This window comes from Laccaria bicolor, genomic scaffold (genome assembly GCF_000143565.1).
Source record: "Laccaria bicolor S238N-H82 LACBIscaffold_42 genomic scaffold, whole genome shotgun sequence".
In the NCBI taxonomy this organism is placed as follows: Eukaryota; Fungi; Basidiomycota; class Agaricomycetes; order Agaricales; family Hydnangiaceae; genus Laccaria; species Laccaria bicolor.
The window spans coordinates 266339-286027 of NW_001889913.1; the positions used below are offsets into that span (position 1 = coordinate 266339).

At 48.9% G+C, this 19689-nt stretch overlaps 8 protein-coding genes across 8 annotated transcripts; 3 read left to right on the forward strand and 5 right to left on the reverse strand.

Moving 5' to 3' along the window:
• Positions 1 to 834: 834 nt before the first annotated feature.
• Positions 835 to 2517, reverse strand: LACBIDRAFT_309860 (uncharacterized protein; the record flags this gene model as incomplete). Its single annotated transcript, XM_001887138.1, has 1 exon — positions 835 to 2517. One exon carries the CDS (start codon positions 2515 to 2517, stop codon positions 835 to 837), a length of 1683 nt encoding a protein of 560 aa, XP_001887173.1.
• A 150-nt stretch (positions 2518 to 2667) lies between these two features.
• LACBIDRAFT_309861 (uncharacterized protein) lies at positions 2668 to 3918 on the forward strand (the record flags this gene model as incomplete). The annotated part of the gene is made up of 4 exons (XM_001887082.1): positions 2668 to 3122; positions 3179 to 3522; positions 3581 to 3639; positions 3700 to 3918. 4 exons carry the CDS (start codon positions 2668 to 2670, stop codon positions 3916 to 3918), a joined length of 1077 nt encoding a protein of 358 aa, XP_001887117.1.
• Positions 3919 to 5151: 1233 nt separating this feature from the next.
• ZIP-C (ZIP-like iron-zinc transporter) lies at positions 5152 to 7280 on the reverse strand (the record flags this gene model as incomplete). Its single annotated transcript, XM_001887139.1, has 8 exons — positions 5152 to 5486; positions 5540 to 6061; positions 6110 to 6185; positions 6235 to 6725; positions 6776 to 6810; positions 6858 to 6972; positions 7028 to 7114; positions 7172 to 7280. 8 exons carry the CDS (start codon positions 7278 to 7280, stop codon positions 5152 to 5154), a joined length of 1770 nt encoding a protein of 589 aa, XP_001887174.1.
• Positions 7281 to 7431: 151 nt separating this feature from the next.
• Positions 7432 to 8693, forward strand: LACBIDRAFT_191799 (uncharacterized protein; the record flags this gene model as incomplete). The annotated part of the gene is made up of 3 exons (XM_001887083.1): positions 7432 to 7786; positions 7864 to 8444; positions 8493 to 8693. The coding sequence occupies 3 exons, from the start codon at positions 7432 to 7434 to the stop codon at positions 8691 to 8693; spliced, it is 1137 nt and encodes a 378-aa protein (XP_001887118.1).
• Positions 8694 to 9227: 534 nt separating this feature from the next.
• LACBIDRAFT_309865 (uncharacterized protein) lies at positions 9228 to 9467 on the reverse strand (the record flags this gene model as incomplete). Its single annotated transcript, XM_001887140.1, has 1 exon — positions 9228 to 9467. One exon carries the CDS (start codon positions 9465 to 9467, stop codon positions 9228 to 9230), a length of 240 nt encoding a protein of 79 aa, XP_001887175.1.
• Positions 9468 to 9893: 426 nt separating this feature from the next.
• Positions 9894 to 11294, reverse strand: LACBIDRAFT_309866 (uncharacterized protein; the record flags this gene model as incomplete). The annotated part of the gene is made up of 1 exon (XM_001887141.1): positions 9894 to 11294. The coding sequence occupies one exon, from the start codon at positions 11292 to 11294 to the stop codon at positions 9894 to 9896; it is 1401 nt and encodes a 466-aa protein (XP_001887176.1).
• A 717-nt stretch (positions 11295 to 12011) lies between these two features.
• Positions 12012 to 13598, reverse strand: LACBIDRAFT_191797 (uncharacterized protein; the record flags this gene model as incomplete). Its single annotated transcript, XM_001887142.1, has 5 exons — positions 12012 to 12192; positions 12243 to 12320; positions 12373 to 13158; positions 13218 to 13340; positions 13395 to 13598. The coding sequence occupies 5 exons, from the start codon at positions 13596 to 13598 to the stop codon at positions 12103 to 12105; spliced, it is 1281 nt and encodes a 426-aa protein (XP_001887177.1). The 3' UTR covers positions 12012 to 12102.
• Positions 13599 to 15319: 1721 nt separating this feature from the next.
• Positions 15320 to 16811, forward strand: LACBIDRAFT_295490 (uncharacterized protein; the record flags this gene model as incomplete). The annotated part of the gene is made up of 1 exon (XM_001887084.1): positions 15320 to 16811. The coding sequence occupies one exon, from the start codon at positions 15320 to 15322 to the stop codon at positions 16769 to 16771; it is 1452 nt and encodes a 483-aa protein (XP_001887119.1). The 3' UTR covers positions 16772 to 16811.
• Positions 16812 to 19689: the final 2878 nt, after the last annotated feature.

Here is a 19689-nt window from a genome sequence, read left to right on the forward strand (position 1 = left end):
GTAAAAACTCATATCTACCACTGTACACAATTTGGATGCTATTGAGGCAGAATTGGCAAAGCTGTGGAGCATACAAAATGGACTGTTTTTCGGAAATAGCCAAATACAGTCACACCCCTCAATGATACACCCATAATCTTAGTTTTTCTCCGTGAAATGTGGGTCAAACATTCTGAAATTTGGTATGGTCATAGAAGGGCATTTATCTGAGATTTTCATATAGTTTTTGTAGAGAAAGGTTGCTCTCAAATCTGTTGAAGCTAATTTCTCATTTTGGGTGTATCATTGGCAGGTGGATGACTGTATCCGTTAACAAACTTTATTTTTGCACAAAAGCTGAGAGTTATAAGTAAGCCTGAGTATGCTTGTTTTCGTTCAACCATCTTCAATTTTTCTTCCATAAAATTGGTGCATTTTTTTCTGTTACCAAACCAGGACCATTTCTTAAGCAAGGACGCAATGATGTCCCTTTAGATGAGGGAAGAATGCTCGTATAACGTAGAGTTAAAACCCAAAAAAAATATCTGGCCAAATGGCACCAGGCAAATCAAAAAATGTCATACATATATATTCATTTCCAAAATCTTCTGTGCATTCGAAACTGAGTGCCCAGTAATCTTTTTAAAATTTCCTTTCAAGCTGCCCCAATGTTTCCATTTGCTCATGTTATTTTTTCAAAGCTCGTGACGGCAGTTACAAATGAGGGCGATTTTTGACAGATTCGAAACCAACTTTCTGCCAAGATCAGCGGCGAGCGCATCTTAGCCAACTGGAACAACAGGGAATCTGACGCAACAGGCTGGTGGTATCTGGGTGGTATGTACAGCAAGGTGACTAGTCTATCCAAAGAGTCGATGAATCTGAAAGCCAAAGGCTACTCAACGAACATTCCAACAGGCGCTCATCATCGCCCCCATTTGATGGGTGATTCCCATTATGGACGTGCCAAAGAACGCCTCTCATCAACCTGTTAATGACGTAACCGCGCCTCGCCGCTTCTTTACTTTCTGGAAATCTCTCCTGCAGAATGGAACAGATCTCCACATACTTTTCTGCAACGACAGCGCCAATAAAATCCACCCAGAAGCCCCGGGATGGCTGAGCGAGAGCAGTCGTGTCGTCGAAGAGCGTGGACAAAAAGCGGATTTGCAGTTGGGCGAACTCGCGGTGCACTGAGAACGCAGACTGGCCGGGAGCAAGGAATTGGCAGAGAACGCTTAGCTTCTCATCGAGCAACTTTATCACATCCAGGGACCTTCGGGATTCGGACCACGGGATAGGTTCACGCCTGTGGGTCTCCGTTCCATAATACCTGCAAGCGAACTTCAAGGCTGCCTGGAGTTTCGGGAATCTGACCTCGTCCTTGAGCGATGATGTATAATCCATCGTCCACTCGGCGAATGTTTTAGAATTGGAAGTTGAGTTTTTTATTTCCTCGCCGACGAGAAGCTGGGCGAGTGGAGGGTCGTGTAGGGTGCAATCAATAGACCGAGCAGAGAAAATTGATATGAAACTGTCCAACCCGTGTTCAATGGCTTTGGGCATCTCTGGTTCGGCAAAGCATCCGATTACCTCTGCCAGGCCTGGCAACCAGCCGTTGTTAGCGTCATAATAATCCCGAACAGTACTCGCTGCGCTCTCGTCAGCAAGGGCCAACGCGCTCCTGTACGCCTCTTCAGCAGTGTGTATGAAAACGACGTGGAAACCTAAATCGAAGCGACTGAACATGGCTGATCGGGCTTTCTCAGAAGCAATGTAGAACCTCCTCGTTGGTAGGAAATTGGAAGGTTGGTAGGAGATAACGGGGCCAAAGTTCGCAAGATAACGCGAAGTGACCTCGCAATAGGGGCCTGCACCAGTCGGAGTGCTTTTTTTCCCTCCTCCAGATTCGGCCTTTTCTCCGCCCCATCCCTCCTGCCATGATACCTGGAAGAGGGACATCAACGTCAAGAACGACTTCCGATCCATTTGCGCAAGAGGTTTCTTGATTCCGTCGGGCATGAAGTCGTACGAGAGCGTAAGCTCATCAATACCGATTTGCAGGTTTGCAATGGCTGTGTCGTTCAGGACAGAGAGCCAAGTACATTTTGCTTCGATGCGCGTTCCCTTGAGGTCAAGGAACCACGGAGTTTGGGATGAAGTGTAGATTTCATTCCCTTCTGGGGTATGAAGGATGTACTGTGCTCCACTTGTCGAAGATTCAAGTGCTGAAGGCGACTTCTTTTCTGTCACGGTTGAAGTGGTAGGTACAGTGTATATGTCTTCTCCACCTGTACTATCGGAAGGTGGGATACTAACACGGATAATAGGAACAGTGAAATGCACTTCGAAGCGTAGTTCGTTCCAAATGAACTGGCGCCGGCTTCGTTTGTGCCACCCGCCTAATGTTCGTTGAGAGCAATGGCGGTAGTCGGAAGCTGTAGCTACGAATTGTTGGGCCACCTGGAGAAGAGTAAGGATGAGCGCGACCAGAGATACGATGAGCGCGACGAGGGATAAAGGATCTGGACTAGACATGGTCCAAGTGAGCACTCATTCCGCAGACAACTCTTTTGGAAGGACTTCTTCCCAAGAAGTCCTTCCAAGAGCGCTTAGTGAGCTGACAGCCGTTATAAAAAAAGGGTTGTCCTTATCTCACTCAGGAACCATCGTATTCACCTCTCCAACATGCCACCCCGACGTGCGAAGCGCGCTAAACTGGAGCCTGTGGTCGGCGCGACACCCTCGTCGAGAGATGTGGTCGGCGCGAAAACCTCGTCAGACTCGAGAGCTGTGGCCGTCTTGCCCAATCGCAGATCAAGTGCCTTAGGGCTGCCTGTGGAACTCCTTATGGAAATATTATCATATTTTCCTCGCCCGCTGGTTGGGGTCCCTCTCTATGGGGTATATTTCCACAGCACCCCACCCGCTTCCTCTCTTGAGCGCACCAACCTCCTCAGAGCTCTCTCCCAGACGTGTCAACAATGGAGATTGATTTTTCTGTCTCTGCTTTGGGAGCGCGTCGAGGTCTGCACCGCCCGATCCCAGAAAACTGAGGCTGCGTGGAATCTTTGGCTCGCCAGATCATTGGAGAGGAAAAGCAAAGGCCTCGCGCAAAACCCTCAATACGCTTCTCATGTCCGGTGCGTGCCTGTATTTCATTTTTCAAGTCAAATGCGAATTATGGTTGAATGGATAGATGTCTAAACGTCATACTTCCACGTTGCTCAACGGCAACAGTCCTGCCCGCCTATGTCAGTTGTCTTCAGGCTCTGCCCAACCTACACACACTGTCGGTTCTTTCCATATATACTGGCAAGATGACCAGTAGCCTGAAATCGGCTTTCGAAGGCCGAACATTTCCCAGTGTGCAAACGGTCGTTGTACCCGATCATGTTCATAATGTTTTGAGAAGCTGTCCAGAAGTGCGAAGGGTAATTTGTAACTTTGGTAGTGGAACGGCGCTTGTGAAAGCGATAGCCAAGGACTGCAAAAAAGTTGAAGTCATCGAGGACTTTCACACAGATGAAAAGATGATGAAACGTTTGTCGTTTTTGCGATGCTTTGAATGTGCGGATACTATTGATGCCTTGTCTAACAGAAATTGTGAATGCGGCGCCTAACCTTCGGACAGCCAGATTCCCTTGCTCTATTTCTCCGGTTTGTGATTCCTCTTTTATGCCCCAGAGCCCATCTGATTTGCGGTTCCTTATCGTATAGGCGGCTCTTCTTCTACTATCTCCCCTCAAAAACCTTGTCAACATTGAACTTCGTACCCGTGTCCTCAGTGAGGCAGCCCTTGGGAATGATGCTTTCTTGGTGAATGCTATAAAAATGGCAAAAGAAGTGCTTCGAAATCGCGAGGGGCCGAAATCGTTAATAGTGCGCCAGTCTTCTGATATGTACACCCCCTGGAGCAAGAACATTGAGCTGGATTAATCGATTCTCCGCCACTTTTTGATCGACTTTATGGACCGCCTGACGTTGCCGTTCCATTCTTGAGCCATGAAAATCCACCCCGACGCGCCATCTGGGACTTATAAAGGGTTGCTCGTGCAGAGCATTGGCCTGGTACAAAGCTTGAGCTTGAACCGGTGCCGCTATTTCGACAGTTGCACCGTCTATGGCATTATATACTGGCTGGTACGACTGGCCTCAGACACTAGGCTATCCGTTAGGAGGATTTGTGTTAGGAGTGACTCGGAAGGGCTTCTCACGGGACGAGCAGTGGTTCAGAGTCTACCCGCTGCTAACTCTTTATCTGTGACTTGGGAGGAAGCTGGCCGGAAGCGGATGCGCGAGGGCTCCGACTCGCGCATATCGATCCTTATTCGACAGAAGCCCCCAAACTTTCGCTCTCCAACTTAACTTTACCCCGGGCCTCCACTCGCCCCATCTACTTCAATTTTCACCCTCTACAAAACCTCTTTTGATACCATCTGCATCCAACGACGTGCGTAATTCGAACAGGCTTGGGATTGATCAGGATTCAGTTCTGTCAAGCTAATAGTTAATAGACGGGATAGGTTGTTAAATATTTTGTAAATAATAAAATATCACATTATTAGGAAATTTGGAGGAAATCTTCGACTCTTCTCTTCCCAAAAAGTTTGTTGACGGAGATTATGAGGGATCTTGATCTATCATTGTCTGTTCGACGGGGTGGTTATACATTTGACTGTTGTTCGATTTCCTCTCTATATAGAACTATAGAACTCTACACTGTTCAGTACTCAGTAGGGAAGTTGCCGAAGGCTTGACGAAGTATCCAAGACGCGATCTTTGGCGTCACACAGTGTGCCGATCGCGAGTGCACAACGACACGCTGCTTATGACAAAAGCCTAAGACCATAAAGTTGCACTGGACAATGACAACCAGGCTGTTCTAGAGAGTTGGTTAGAGGTCTATCGAGTAATACACGGCAAGCATTTTTGCGGTACGTGCCTCATTGCTTTGCAGGGAGGGCATTATTAGTTCCCTTTTGATTGAGTTGTGAGTACAGAGGTCAGAAATTGTGCACAATATAGGCGATTTGGTGGTACCGAGGTGCGTGCGATGCAAGTATGATACATTGTTTGACAGCTAAGAGTTCTAGTAGTAAGGACTCGTTGGTAATACACGAAGACCGACCTCACACCCCTCCCATCATACCTCCAATACAAACGTGGAACTCACTCGCCTAACCCAACAAGTACCATACCCAGCACACCCGCCAGAAGACTCATCACCGCAAGAGCCTTCTTCCCCATGGAGGAAGCCCCGTGCCCATTGTGTCCATACTCATCTCCGTGCCCTTCCACCTCATCATGATCATGATGAACGGTACCCTCTCCTTCTCCTTCCCCCCTTTCATTTTGTTTGGCATTGGGACCTCCATGGTGATGGTGCCCATGTCCCTCCACGTCCCCAAACACGAAGTCTCCAGCGATCATCTCCACCGTTGCGGCGTAGATTAGCAGTCCTGCCGAGATGGCGGACATTAGGCCCTGGGTCAAGAGCATTTGTGCTAAATGAAGCTCGATGTTAGTCCCACCCGGCTCTCTGTTGAACGGCACACACCATTCTTTTGACTGCTCCCGTTATGACGAGTCCAGACAATCATGCCTACTCCCATGCCCAAAGGGGTTGTGATGGCGAAGAGAAGCGACAGAGTCAATTTGAGCCAGTCGATTCCCCGAGTTGGCTCTTTTGTGTCCTCTGGTGAACTTGACTCCGGTTCCCACAGCGTTGAATCCGACCCTCCATGGTGGTTCTGATGGTGGTGGTGGTGGTTCTGATGGTGGTGGTGGTGGTTCTGATGAGGACGAAGCCAGGCTGCAAACTGGCTGATTCTCGAACTTTGTTTTGCTGGACTTGGCTTTCTGCACTGTGGCTTCGTGGCTTCTTCGTCGTCGATATTAACAAGCTGAGGAGATACTGTAGTACTTGAAGGTTGTGCCCCACGTATTGTTGGAGATGATTTACTTGAGCCTGTCTCTTCATCGTCTACTTTATTATTTTTCTGGGGAAGAGCTGCGATACGAATTCCTAGTGAGAGCCCTTCGAAGAGCTGGTGGAAAATGATTGCGGTTGTCAATGAAGCTAAAAGAACATCAGTAAACTTGCAGAAGAAACCACAAGGAAACATACTAAAGTCTGATCCGGATGTGACGGCCAGAGTCAATCCAATAACGAGGGAGTGAATCATTATACCGAGTTGCAACACCTGCGATGAGTCAGAAAATATCTGGGGAAACTTTGGGAAGGAATTGTACCAGAATTCCAACAATCTGCCTTCGCCTTCCTACTCGTGGTTGAAGGTCTTTTCGCTTTCCTTCCCGGGATGATTGCGAATCAGTTTCTTGTCCCAGTGGCGTAACACAATCGACGCTCTTCCTACAGTCTGGCGTTCCTGTGCAAGGGCAAACGCCCTCCGATTCAGTGCCACACTCGCACAGATATCCACCGCCGCTAAATCCTTCGCGACCTAACCTAAGAATTCTCGGAGAGTTTGCAAGGACGGTGGCGATGGGCAGCGTTTCTGGTGCTGATAATTGAAGCTCATGTTCCAGTCGATTATGAGGATGATGCGAATGGTGAAGAAGGGGCCGGGTCCCCAATAATGGAGTTGTTTCTGTAGAGGGTCTGATACTTGAACATCGAGGGGCAGATGGGCCCGGCTCTGGGCTGCTTGGGCGGGTGTTCTCCCGTGTTGGAGGCTCCGAAGGCTCTGCGTGTAGGTGGTCTACGTATGTCGTAGAGAGGTCTGGGCCGACGTCAGTGAGGGATCTACGGAAAGTAGATGAAAACACACACATTCTACAAGAAAGATTGCTAGCAAGGAACATAGTCTAACAATGGGTTAGAGACAGAGTTGGCTGGGAGGAGGGAGGCGCACATGATAAGCCCAGTATATTTTCCTATGTTGTGATAGCGTGATTTTACTTCGGGAGATTGGAGAGATCGAAAAGCGTCATCAAGTAGGTGAATAAAGGCGGTCGCCAATATTACGCCTGCGATACGGCCCAGTTTATTAAGCTTGTCTCAGAGAAGGAAGTCGGCACAGACCTGTTCCAAAGTGCTTCCCAATGAAGAAGACAACATGCGGTATCCGCAAGAATGGGATTCGCTTAGAGAGACCTGGGAAGGAGACGGCTGGGGTCGTACGATGTCAATCAGAGGCTATGATTGGGAACACGAGGCCAGACTCACCGAAAAGAGACGTGGCGAGGATAATGAGCATCACAGACTGGTGATGGTCGTCGACCGCAACAGCGGCGGAGATCATTAGGGGGACGTTTGCGAGGGGACGGGCGGGCATTGTATGATTGGGTCAGGGCGCGCGCTGGTCCTATGACGAACGGAGACGGGCATGGCCTCTATTAACCTTTTCAAAACACACCGGGTCGGAGTACCACATCAGTCCCTGCAAAGGCTTTGTCAAATACTTACAAACAACGCTCTCATTCATCATGTCGATCCGAATCCTCTCTGCGACTGATGTGGATGATATTGTAGATTCATTTACCCTATCTGAACTCCAGATTATAATGGCCCGCGTTTTTGCACTAATTTCCACTCCATCTTCCAAGATTGATGCACCAGCTCGAACATCCATACGAACGACCAACCATACCGCGTTATTCATGCCTGCCCGGATCGCACCCTCTTCATCCGCGGGTGGTACGTCAATCAAAATTGTTTGTGTACCTCGAGCCCCCGATATGCAGGGATTGCCTGCCACGACCCTGGTTTTGGATGAATCGTCCGGTGCCGTGAAGGCTATCGTTAACGCTCGGAAGCTCACCGCACTCAGGAACGCTGCCGGTATGTGATAGGCTTACACTTTATGAAATCTTCTTTTTATAAATACTTCTGCCTTCGGTCACTCAAATCTCCGATAGGTTCACTCCTCTCGACAATCCTAGTCGCACAACGAATGCCGCGACATTTGGTTGTATTCGGAGCTGGACAACAAATTGAAGCTCATCTCGACTTGTTCATCCGTCGTTTTCCTTCCTTGAGGAAGTGTACCATCGTAAATCGTACTATCAACGCACGCGCGCAGAATCTTCTGCAACGCGTAAAAGAACGCTTCCCCGGTGTGTCTGTTGATTTGATTGCCTCGCAGGGAGGGTACCGTGACCCTTCTCCACCTTGCATCGACATCCGTAACGTAATTAGTTCTGCACAGCTGATAATTTGCGCCACGTCTGCTACGACACCCCTCTTTCCATCCTCTTGGGTCCGATCTGGGACGCACGTTGTTTTGATCGGCAGCTACACCCCCAAAATGAAAGAGGTAGATAAAGAGCTTATTGCGAGAGCTATACCCGAGCCACAGGAGCCTCCGGCTCATGCGATTGAAAGCAAGAACTGGCGCCCGATACTTCTGGTGGATTCACGCAAAGCCTGTGCATCTGAAGCAGGAGAACTCATCGACGCAGGAATAAAGTTTGATGACGTTGTAGAAATTGGGGAGCTCGTCCCCCGAGATTATTCGACGGGGGAGGTGGATTTGAGTAGATTAGAGGACATGTTCAATGAGGGTCCTCCGGAATTACAAGACGATCATGTCGCTCTCGCGGATGTCCACGGACCGATTACAATTTTCAAGTCTGTAGGCATCGGGCTGCAAGATGTGGCTATCGCTTGTGCAATAGTTGACAAAGCTGAGAAAATGGGCGGTTTAAACCTGGGGGCTGGAACAGTTATATCTAACTATGATGAGTAACGTATATTCTCTTCTTCCGCAAACCGTATCACCATCTGCTCGTGACTGTCAACCCTATCGTAAGTACATGTCATTGGCAGATCCAAGGCACCCAGAACCAGCTCACCTGAGACGAGATTCCTCGGCATTTCTGCCGAATGTACGCCTAGTAATCGGCGAGATGATTGTCAAGAACTTGAGATGAGGAAATGGCCAGGAAAGCTCTTCGGGACGTGCCCAGCGGCCGACCAGCATTTCCGTCAACTCTTCGGCATTGAAAGCTACATAACCTTGAATTTTAAGACTCCTGAGATTCGGAAGGAGAGGCGGATCTGGTGAAGTTAACGCAGCCAGAAATTTAACCGATATTTACTCTGGAAATCCCGGGCCCATAGCGATTTGGAGTTCCACGAGAGACGGAGTATTCCGCAAGCAAACGATAGCATCCTCTTCAGAAAGGAAAATTCTCTCAAAGGAGAGGTTCTCCAAAATGCAGCCCGACCGCTGTATAAAGGATGTGATGGATACAGTCTGATTTAAATATTCACTGCAGCATCAGAGGCGGCGTAAAGAGGGGAAAGTGCAGAGATTAAGAACACTGAGGTTTGCATTCTTTGCCCTTCTAATTTCTAGCCACTCCAGACATTTGTGGGTGAGACCTGGCAAAAGGGGCGCTTGCATAGGTTCGTGGTCCTCTATAGCAAGGGAAAAATGACATTCCCTCATATGAGGGCAATCCTGAAACATTGTTAGGCATTCGGCCAGGTCGAGCTGGCTGCCTTTGAATGTAGTCATCTGATGCCAAGGTAAAACAACCTCCGGAACGTATGTAGAGATTAAATGGACATCGTGAAGGAGTGGTGCATTCACGAACACGGCTAACGATTGAAAACAGTGGTGGTCGGGATCGCCATGATGGCGCTTCAAGTGCAGGGTTTCCAACAGCGGGACATTATCGCGGACAGGCTGCAAGTCATCACCACAACCAAACTACAACAACTGAGAGGGTTCGCATGTGGATTCATGAAAAGCACGCGCAGCTGGTCGCTGATAATTTATCAAAGAAATATAAAACCGATGTTGTTGGATATTGGGCAACTTGTTCCCAACGGGAGAGGTACTGAGTAGTAGATTTGAGCAGATTGAAGGCGTAGTCGATCTGTATTTTCGACGGCGTTGCTCTCGACGTCAAGGATCATATTTAACCGTACAGAGTGTCAATTAGCTTCTGTTGCTTTCTTCCGCAATTCGTATCTCCATCTGCTTGAGAATGTCTGCTTCATCGAAACCGGATATGATTGACAGATCCAAGCCATCCTGAACCATTTCCAGCAACCTGCTATGATTTTCCTTGGTACAATTGAATGCGAGATCGATCGACGAGGTGATTCTTAGGGACTTGAGTCGAGAAACTGGACAGGAACGCTTTTCAGGGCAGGTCCAACGGCATACCAGCATTTCGGTTAACTCTTCGACATCAAAAAATACATATCCTTCGATGCTTAAAATGCGAAGATTCGGAAGGAAAGGTTTGTCTGTGGAAGATAAGGCGGATAAGAACTTGACTGATATTCCCTTCGCAGATTGTATACTGATTTCAAGTGTGACGAGGGAAGGGATGCTTTGCAAGCAACTGATAGCTTCCTCTTCAGATAAGAATGCTTCTTCCATAGAGAGGTTCTCCAAGATACATGCTGACCGCCGTATGGTAGGCGTAATTGATACAGTAGTATCGTCAATATGCCTATTGCACTCAATGCGAAGGCGACGTAAAGCGGGAAGGGTGCAAAGATCGAGGAAAGGATCGATGAGGGAGGCATCCGTGTTTGTGATGTCTAGCCGCTCCAAAGACTTGTGGGTGAGTGCCTCTGGCAAAAGGTGCGTCCGTGCAAGGTCGTCGTCATTGATGATAGGGGAGAAATAGCATTTCTTCAACTGAGGGCAATGCCAAAGCACTGTAAGGCATTCGTCCACGTAGAGATGATCACCTCTAAATATGGTTATCTGATGCCATGGTAATCTGACCTCCGCGATGTAGACGTAGGTTGTGTGGACTTCATGAAGAGATGGTGCGTTCTCGAACATATCAAAAGATAGGTGATGTGCAGAGACGGTGGGAAGCGTTATGCGCAGAGTGTCCAACATCGGGAGGTTATCCCGGATAGGCTGCAAAGCCGTATCCCACAGGCGCGGAGCATGCAGGTCGACATTTTCCCAATGCCACGAATGAGAAACGAGAATCCTCAACATTTCCGTCGGCGTTGTTGACTGCCAGTAACCGCACTCCTTCTCCTTTGACCAGATACGAATGGTCAGGGGAACAGCTTTTGACCGTTGCAGCCATTCGTCTAACAATTCAGTCCGGACCGAGTGTCGCTCTTTTGAGAGGCAAAAATCCACGTTACTCCACAGGGACGGTGTAGACCACGCGATCGCGCGCCAGTCCAGGCATACTTTCCCTAACAGCAGAGGCGTTTTTTGTTCGAACTGCATCCGCAGGAATATTTCTGCTAATATTTCTGGCGGGAGAGACAGTACCGCGGATGCTTGTGCGCCACTAACACAAATAGTATCATCCGATTCCCCATCGCCCGTCAACATTGTTGTCAAGTAAGAGTGCATAGGATGGTGGCTGGCAAGTGGAGGCAAGTGGGGATTGGTTTTATCTGAATTGATGATTGGCGTCTAACTATTTCAAACTCAGGTGATGCGTGCGCTAGCTATCTGGAGTCTGGACTTTGGAGAGCTCTGCAGGATCTCTTTGTATTAGGGCTGAGGACGTCTAGTGTAGGTGGGTAAAAACATTACAGGGTGCTTAGAGTACTACGTAGTCCATGGGCTAAGAGAGCACGTAATGTTTTAATCCGAGAGAGAAAGCCAGAATGCGCGAAGCGCAATAACGGGCGTGAGGCTTTCCGTCCCGGCAGGGAGGTCCAATCTGTGGGCAAACGAGATGAGCAGCGATGGGTGGGAGGGAAAACCACACCCGCATCGTCCAAAGGTCTTGCCCTACAGAGTGGGGGAGCTCTCTGCGCGGGAAAGCATGCGGGTGCCACTGAGCCAGCAGCGGGCAGAAAATAAGGGAGCGGAGGGTGGGGGAAAAGGAAAGGCAAGCCCAGCGTCCTCAGAGGCAGAGTGGGCGGCGATAGTTGTAGGAGAAAGACAAAGATTGATTACGTAAATTATCACACGCCCCGAGCAAAGACAGCACCCTAACTCTACACTCGTGCCTCGCTACGTTCTAGGGAATAATCTCTTGCTGCCTTGCATCCCTCACTAACTATGAGTATGCCTCCGCAACGCATGACAGAGTGAGATTGAATCTCCATGAACGCTCCGACGACATTAAAGTTGGTGAACTCAAGACCCTGAGGGAGTAAAAGTCTTTGATACGTAGCCGTCTATTAGCCCATCCGTATTTCGAATCTACTTACAACCCCAGCTCGTCAGCGAAAGGAAGGGCATGCGCGTCTCCAACAACAACATATGTAGGTTTAGAGGCGAGCAGAGAGGATGTAGCCTAGAGGGTAATGAGCACCAACGAGCAAATAACACCATCAGACTACTGACCTTAGAGAACGTCGAGGTGTTGAGGGCATCCAACGACGAGAAAGAGCTCTCCAAGGTGACATCAGAGCCACCCAAAATCTTTGCAGACATAAGTCAGGACATACGAAAAGATAAGATCGAAGTTGCGTACCTTGGATCCCAGAGCAGCAACTAACCCTTCTCGGTTGTCAGATGCGCTGGCAGCGTTGAATTTAGCCTTGGCGATGGCCCTCTTCAAGTCTTCCTCCTTAAGCCCGCTAGCCGACGCCTTCAGCGCCTGAACAGCAACCTTACCCGCCTCCTTGACACCCGCCGCGGTCGAACCTTGGACAAGCAACCCAAACAGGCTCGCATCAGAGTAGGGCAGATAGACGGTCTGAACGGAAGTGCCCTCCGGAATGCCTGTTGCGATTGACGAGATTCCTTTCGACCACTTCACCGAGGGAGCAGGTGAGAGATGAGCTGAAAGCGCGGCAAGGGATGCAGAAGGAGAACCAGTGGTCCCAAAGCCGATGAACACGGTCTGGGGTCCGTGGTGAGACTGGAGACGCGTTTCTCCACCGAAGTAAGAGGTCGGGGATGTGGAGGAGGTGGTGGAAGCACTGGGAGCGGAAGCAAAGGCTTTCTCGACGAGGCTAGACAGGGTACTCTGGTCGATGCCTGTGCCCAAGACAGCAACGTTTCCCTTCGTGAAGGAGGAGGAGGCGAAAGCCTTGACGTCGGCTACCGTGAGGGAGTTGTGTGCTGGAGCGAAGAGGGACTTGCCAAGGCCGGAACGGAAGGCAAGGGAGTGCGCAACGTCAATGGCACGAGAGGTGGGATTTTCTACAGCTGCTTCTGTATCAGCTTCTATAAGACGGAGGACGTATTCTTCGAACTCGTGGCGAGTGAACTTGGCTGAAGTGATAAAGGAGGTGAGGAGGTCAACGAAAAATGGTCTGTGAAAAACCACAAAGTTCAGATGCATTTCATTCTCAATAGTAGCAATTAGACTCACTCATCACCACGCAAAAACTCGGCAGACAGAGCGAGGTACTCCCTTCCGAGGCTAGCTGACAAGACGCCCCCGTAAAGCTCGCTCTCACGAACTGTCCCGATCGCAGAACGTTTTGCCGTGCTCTATAGCTGGTTATGAGAATTTTGCATAGAAATGAGAAAGAAAGTAAGACAGACCTTGAAGGCAAAGTTTTTGAGTGCATTGGCGACGCCGTCCTTGGTTTCGAACCGGCTGCCAGCCTTGACGAGGACCGTCACGGACGACGTGGGCTGGTTGTAGTTCACTGAGGCGACCTTTACACCAGCCGTGTCAACCGCGGTAGCGAATGAACGCGCTATGCGCTGGATGTTGCGCGCCGTTGACGCTCTAGCTGCCAGCATCGCGAATTTTGAGGTAGAAATTGGGTAGAAATTTGGGAAACCTAGTCTTCGGAGTTTGCCTTCCCGAAAACGTCCGGCTATAAATAAATATTCATTTCATGGTTTATGCCCTCATCCTCTGAATCTCGTTTGATCTGTGGCCTGCTCATTCTAATACTATGGGTATCATTCCTACTCATATTTTGCTCAGAAGTCACAAGCTTCAGGGGGATTTACAAATTGACATTCTTGCACGAAAGAATCCACTCTAACACAAATGGTTTTGGGGCCAAAAATCAATACATTGAAACGGAATAGAGTACACAACAAAGGGAAGGCTATAGGGTATTTATCAAGGGAGAGGAAACAGGAACCCAGCAAAGAGACCCAATTAACCGCGACGCATCTTGGTCGTCGAGGTCAGTAACACACAAGGCAGAAAATATAGCCATTAGCAACAACGGCTTGAGTCTTGGGCCTGCCTCTCATCCCGCCCAACAATTTGCACGCCCCCGGGCATACCACCATTGCCGTTACCAGTGTTTTGCCCCTTCCTAGCCGAAGTTCCCTCCCATAGTTCAGGGGTATCAATAATCTTCTCGACGACCTCTTGGAACGCCTCCTTTACACCAACCGACGTCTTGGCCGAAGTTTCTATGAAAAGCGAGGACATCCGCGTTGCGAACTGTTGCGCCTCGGCGGTTGGAACCTGACGTGAGAATTCCTGGTGGCACGATGGTATTATCAACCTGGGTCTATCGAGACAAGGCAGTTTGACTGACCTTGTCAACTTTATTACCAACAAGAATCTTGACTACTGAATCCGAGACGTATGTCTCGAGCTCACTGTACCACCGTGGTAAGGCGTCAAATGATTCGCGATTTGCGACGTCATAAACTGCAGATGGAGCCCTTATGAGCGAAGGTATCGCCTGAGGGCTGGGAGAACGTACCGAGAATGATACCCTGTGCCCCTCTGTAGTATGATGATGTGATTGTTCGGAAACGCTCCTGGCCTGCCGTATCCTACGTGCCCAGCTCATAAGCAGTGGTCCGCCATAAGAGACATTGGTCACACCCATATGCTCAATTTCACTTTCTTCCCCTTCATATCCATCTTATGCACCTATTATTTAAGCCATGTCAGCTTGCATGGAGTGTACGTGATCCTTGGAGCACCCCGAGCAAGGTAGCTCCCAAGGACCGAGCAGAGTACACACACCCGAAAGTCGACCCCGATTGTCGCACTACTCTCGTCCTCCGGCAACCATTGCTCTTCGGAAAAGCGTAGCAGGAGACTTGATTTCCCAACGGATGAGTTTCCAATGAGTAGCAGCTTGACGTTGATAGGCGGTGCCGGTGTTGGTGCCATACTTGCGTAGTTCGTTTAGACTGTTGAAACTGTTCGGAAGCGCGACGAATATCCTGGTCACCTTTTTATGGGTGATTTGGACAATAAAGGGGTGCGCAAGGTGTATGAATGGCTTGGTGTTCGTGACCTAAATTCTCATTTTGGACAACGCGTCACGCTCGCGTGGACCCCTGCACTCCACTGCATGCCATCGGGCTCGAGTTACGGTCGACACGAAGGGTTTTAAGGGAATTTGGCGCAAGGTGAGTGGATAGTCGCTCTCCACTTCATACTCCGGCTCAATTTAGTCTCTTTGATCAGACTAACTTTGTAAATTTGTGAAGATCGTTGGGCCGAAGTCAAATCTTCTCTACCCTCCACCACCAACACAATGGACGACAGTTCTACTCCAAGAAACGCGTCGAATGGAGATTCTAATGTCGCTACAAATGATGCCACTCGTTCGCTGGCCAACTTGACGCTGACCTCTTCCACAAATACAAATGGCAAACCCGCTCCTGCGGCCATTTACCCGGCACTACCACCAGAAATAATGGCAGAGATTTTCCTGAGTGTGTGCGACTACATTCCACAGCGCCGACCTCCCAGAATGACTTCCCCGCTGGTCTTGGGAAAAGTTTGCGGCGCGTGGCGGGAAATTTGTTGGTCGACACCGTCCCTTTGGGAAGTCATCGATCTTCTCGTCGTACCAGCCAGGTTAGATGTGCAAAACGAGCTTCTCAAGGAATGGATTGCAAGGGCAGGCTCGCGCAACCTCCACATTTATCTCAACGAGGAAGAGCCACACAGAGGTTGGAAAGAGGTCCCTCCGCACAAAATCATGCATACTATCGCTTCCCTTTCCCGCAGGTGGGAAACGGCGGACATATTTCTTCCGGAAGACAGTTACGCCGATCTTATTCCAATAAAGGACAATCTTCCCGTCCTGAAGTCGCTCTCCATCCGACCCCCTAAGCAGGAGTGTATTGAAATCGACCTACGCATATTCGACAACTGCCCCTTACTTCGGAGCCTCGATCTTGGACACTATTACTTGGAAAACTTATATCTACCTTGGAAGCAGCTCACGAGATTGTACGCCGATGGTCTCCTTATTGAGGAGTGCTTTCATGTTTTCCGCGAATGCCGAAATCTCATCAATTGTCACCTCGACAAGATAATAAGCGACGTCGAAGACATCGTCACACTTCCTGTTCCCATTACGCATCGTGGCATAGAGTCCTTTGACGTCACGAGCTCCGAAGTGCAAGACATTTCCTCGGTTTTCGGGAACGTCACCCTTCCTGGACTGACGAAGCTTCAAATCAGTTGCTCAGATTGGACGGCGGATACCACTCCACCCTTGCTTGCTTCCTTTTTTAAACGATCTTCTTGCAATCTACAAAGTCTGATCATAGATCGCATCTTTCACCTCGAAGGAGACCTTATAGATTTCCTAGACGCCGTCCCTTCTCTCATCCATCTCAATGTCGAAGAAAGAGATTTTCACTTCTCCGTCGACATTCTTGACTTCCTACGCTGCGCCGATTCCCGTGGACTATTCCTCCCCAACTTGCAGGCCCTGACGCTTTGCGGTATGTTCTCGTTTGATATCCACGACATGCATGGGATGTTGGAGGGTAGACGGAACAACGACAAGCTCACGACACTAAAGTCATTTTCTATTGTAAGATTTAATTCGACGGTGTGTGAACTCAGCGAAGAGGTTGAGCGCAAAATTCTTGACCTAGTCGAGGATGGGTTACATTTTTCCATTTCGATGCCTGGCTGCCCGGAGGCGTTATCACAGTTTCCCCCGTGGTTGACAACACAATTTGCTTGATGTATACCCATGTACAAAAACAATACACCCTCATTCATGGAAATTTTTCTCTCGAGGTAAAGTCCTTCAACATGTTTATGATTGAGCGCTGAGCATGGATCGCTGACGCCCTCCGCTTTGAATTCGTTCCCAACATCAGAAGCTTTGGCAGTTGTTGCCTTACAAAACTTGCCATGAGCTATCACATACCAGAAGCTCCCGTTTTTGGAAATTATTCCACCTTTTCCAACATCCTTTTCGTTCGGGCTCTTTACACAGCTACGTGGTGTATTTCAACAAGATCTCCAAGCCAACTACCACCTCCAATTCTTGTGCAACTCCAGTTCGTTGAAATTTTGCCCACCAACTTCGTTGAAGGCCTACTATTTTGCCCAGTCATGACGCGATCCGGGCTCTCTCCCGCCAGCCTCACTCAGGATTGCTGTCATCGCTGGAATAAAATATTCGCCGTAACGATCCCTCGTAGTATTATTTAACAACTTGTCAAACCTATCTATCCAATCTAATTCCCTTAGTAACGTCTTCGTTTATACATAAATCATGACCATGTGCCAAAAACCCACGGATGTGCATGTTATCTCTGGTCCGTAAACCACGTAGCGCGAAACTAGAGGACATTGTGTGCCAGTGCGTGATCAAGCATTTGATGATTGTCATTGGTCAAACAGGGTGTGATAGATATAAAATTAGTGTACTTAGAAATGGGATGGCGTCGACCAGCCACGATCACCCGCCCGTCATTTTCGAGCTTTTGCTCGGTGTATAGCGAGAGGATGAGCGCGAATCGAGAGTGACCCCGTTTGCTCGTTGGAACAGCATAGTAGTAGGAGGCTTGATTTCCCAACGGATGAGTTTCCAATGAGTAGCAGCTTATGTTGGTGCCATTCTTGCGTAGTTCTTTTAGACTGTTCTTACTGTATGGAGGCGCGACGAATATCCTGGCCACCTTATGGGTGATTGAATTTTCAATTTTGGACAATAATTGGCCAAATTATCTTTTGGACAACGCGTCACGCGTCAGTGAGTTTTCCGTCTTTGCATGCCATCGATCATGATTGGTTTGGAGTTACGGTCGAGCGACCACGCAAGGTGAGTGGATGGTTCTATAACTTCTCACTGCAGCTAAAATTACTAGATGACCTCTTTTACAAAAACAAATGGCAACACCACTCCTGCGGCCATTCACTCGCTACTACCACCAGAAATAATGGCCGAGATATTCATGATGGTGTGCGACTATATTCCACAGCGCCGACCTCCCAGAGTAACCTCCCCGCTGGTCTTGGGAAAAGTATGCGGCGCGTGGCGGGAAATTTGTTGGTCGATACCATCTCTTTGGGAAGTCGCCGATCTTCTCGTCGCACCGGCCAGATTAGATGTGCAAAACGAGTTGCTTGAGGAATGGATTTCCAAAGCAGGCTCACGGAACCTCCACATTTATCTCAACGAGGAAGAGCCATACAGAGGTTGGAGGGAGGCCCCTCCACACAAAATCATGCATACTATCGCTTCCTTTTCCCGCCAGTGGGAAACGGCGGACATATTTCTCCCGGAGGATAATTATCCCGATCTTATTCCAATAAAGGACAATCTTCCCGTCCTAAAATCGCTCTCCATCCGACCCCCTAAACAGGAGTGTATTGAAATCGACCTACGCATATTCGAAAATTGCCCCTTACTTCGGAGCCTCGATCTTGGACACTATTACCTGGAAAACTTGTATCTACCTTGGAAACAGCTCACGAGGTTGTATGCTGATTGTCTCCTTATCGAGGAGTGCTTTCATGTTTTCCGCGAATGCCGAAATCTGATCACTTGTCACCTTGACAGGACAACAAGCGAAGTTGAAGACATCGTCACAATTCCAGATACCGTTATGCACCGCGGCATAGAGTCTTTTGACGTCACGAGCACTGCAGTGCAAGAGATAGCCTCGGTTTTCGGGAGGGTCACTCTTCCTGGATTCAAATCAATTGCTCAAATTGGACGGAGGATACAACTCCAGCCTTGCTTGCTTCCTTCTTCAAACAATCTTCTTGCAATCTACAAAGTCTGACCATAAATCACATCTTTCCCCTGGAAGGAGACCTTATAGATTGCCTAGATGCCGTCCCTTCTCTCATTCACCTCAGTGCTGAAGAAAGAGATTTTCACTTCTCCGTCGACTTTCTTGACTCCCTACACCGCGCCGACTCCCATCGACTATCACTCCCCAACTTGCAGGCCCTGACGCTTCGCGGCATGTTCTCGTTTAATATCCATGACATGCATAGGATGCTGGAGGGCAGACGGAAGAGCGATAAGATCACGACACTCAAGTCGTTTTCAGTTGTAGGTATTGGGAGCTTTAGTTCGACTGTGTGTGAGCTCAGTGAAGGGGTTGAGCGCAAAATTCTTGACCTAGTGGAGGATGGGTTACATTTTTCCATCTTGATGCCTGGCTCTCCAGAGGCGTTATCACATCTTCCCCTGTGGTTGACAACGCAATTTGCTTGACGAATACCACACGTATACCTTGTACATGAGAAATTGCTCGCCGTGACGTGATCCGGCGGGCTCGCTCTCACTCAAAGTTGCTGTCATCGCTAGAAAAAAATATTCGGTGCACATCCCCCGTGGCATTATCTAACAACTTGGGTAGACGTATCTAATTTCCTTACTAACGTCTTCGTTGACAAATCATGAAACTACGAAAGTCGTCGTTTAGATAAAATTAGAATCCTATCTCCATGTGTCAAAAACCATGTTATCTCTGCTCCGTAAATCACGTAGCGCGAAACTGGAGGACGGTCTGTGGCACTACTGATCAAGCGTTTGATGATTGTCAAGGCAGGGTAGGTTAGTAGTGTACTTGAAAATGGGATGGCGTCGACCAACAGCCACCATCACCCGCCCGTCAAATTCGAGATAGACCTTCT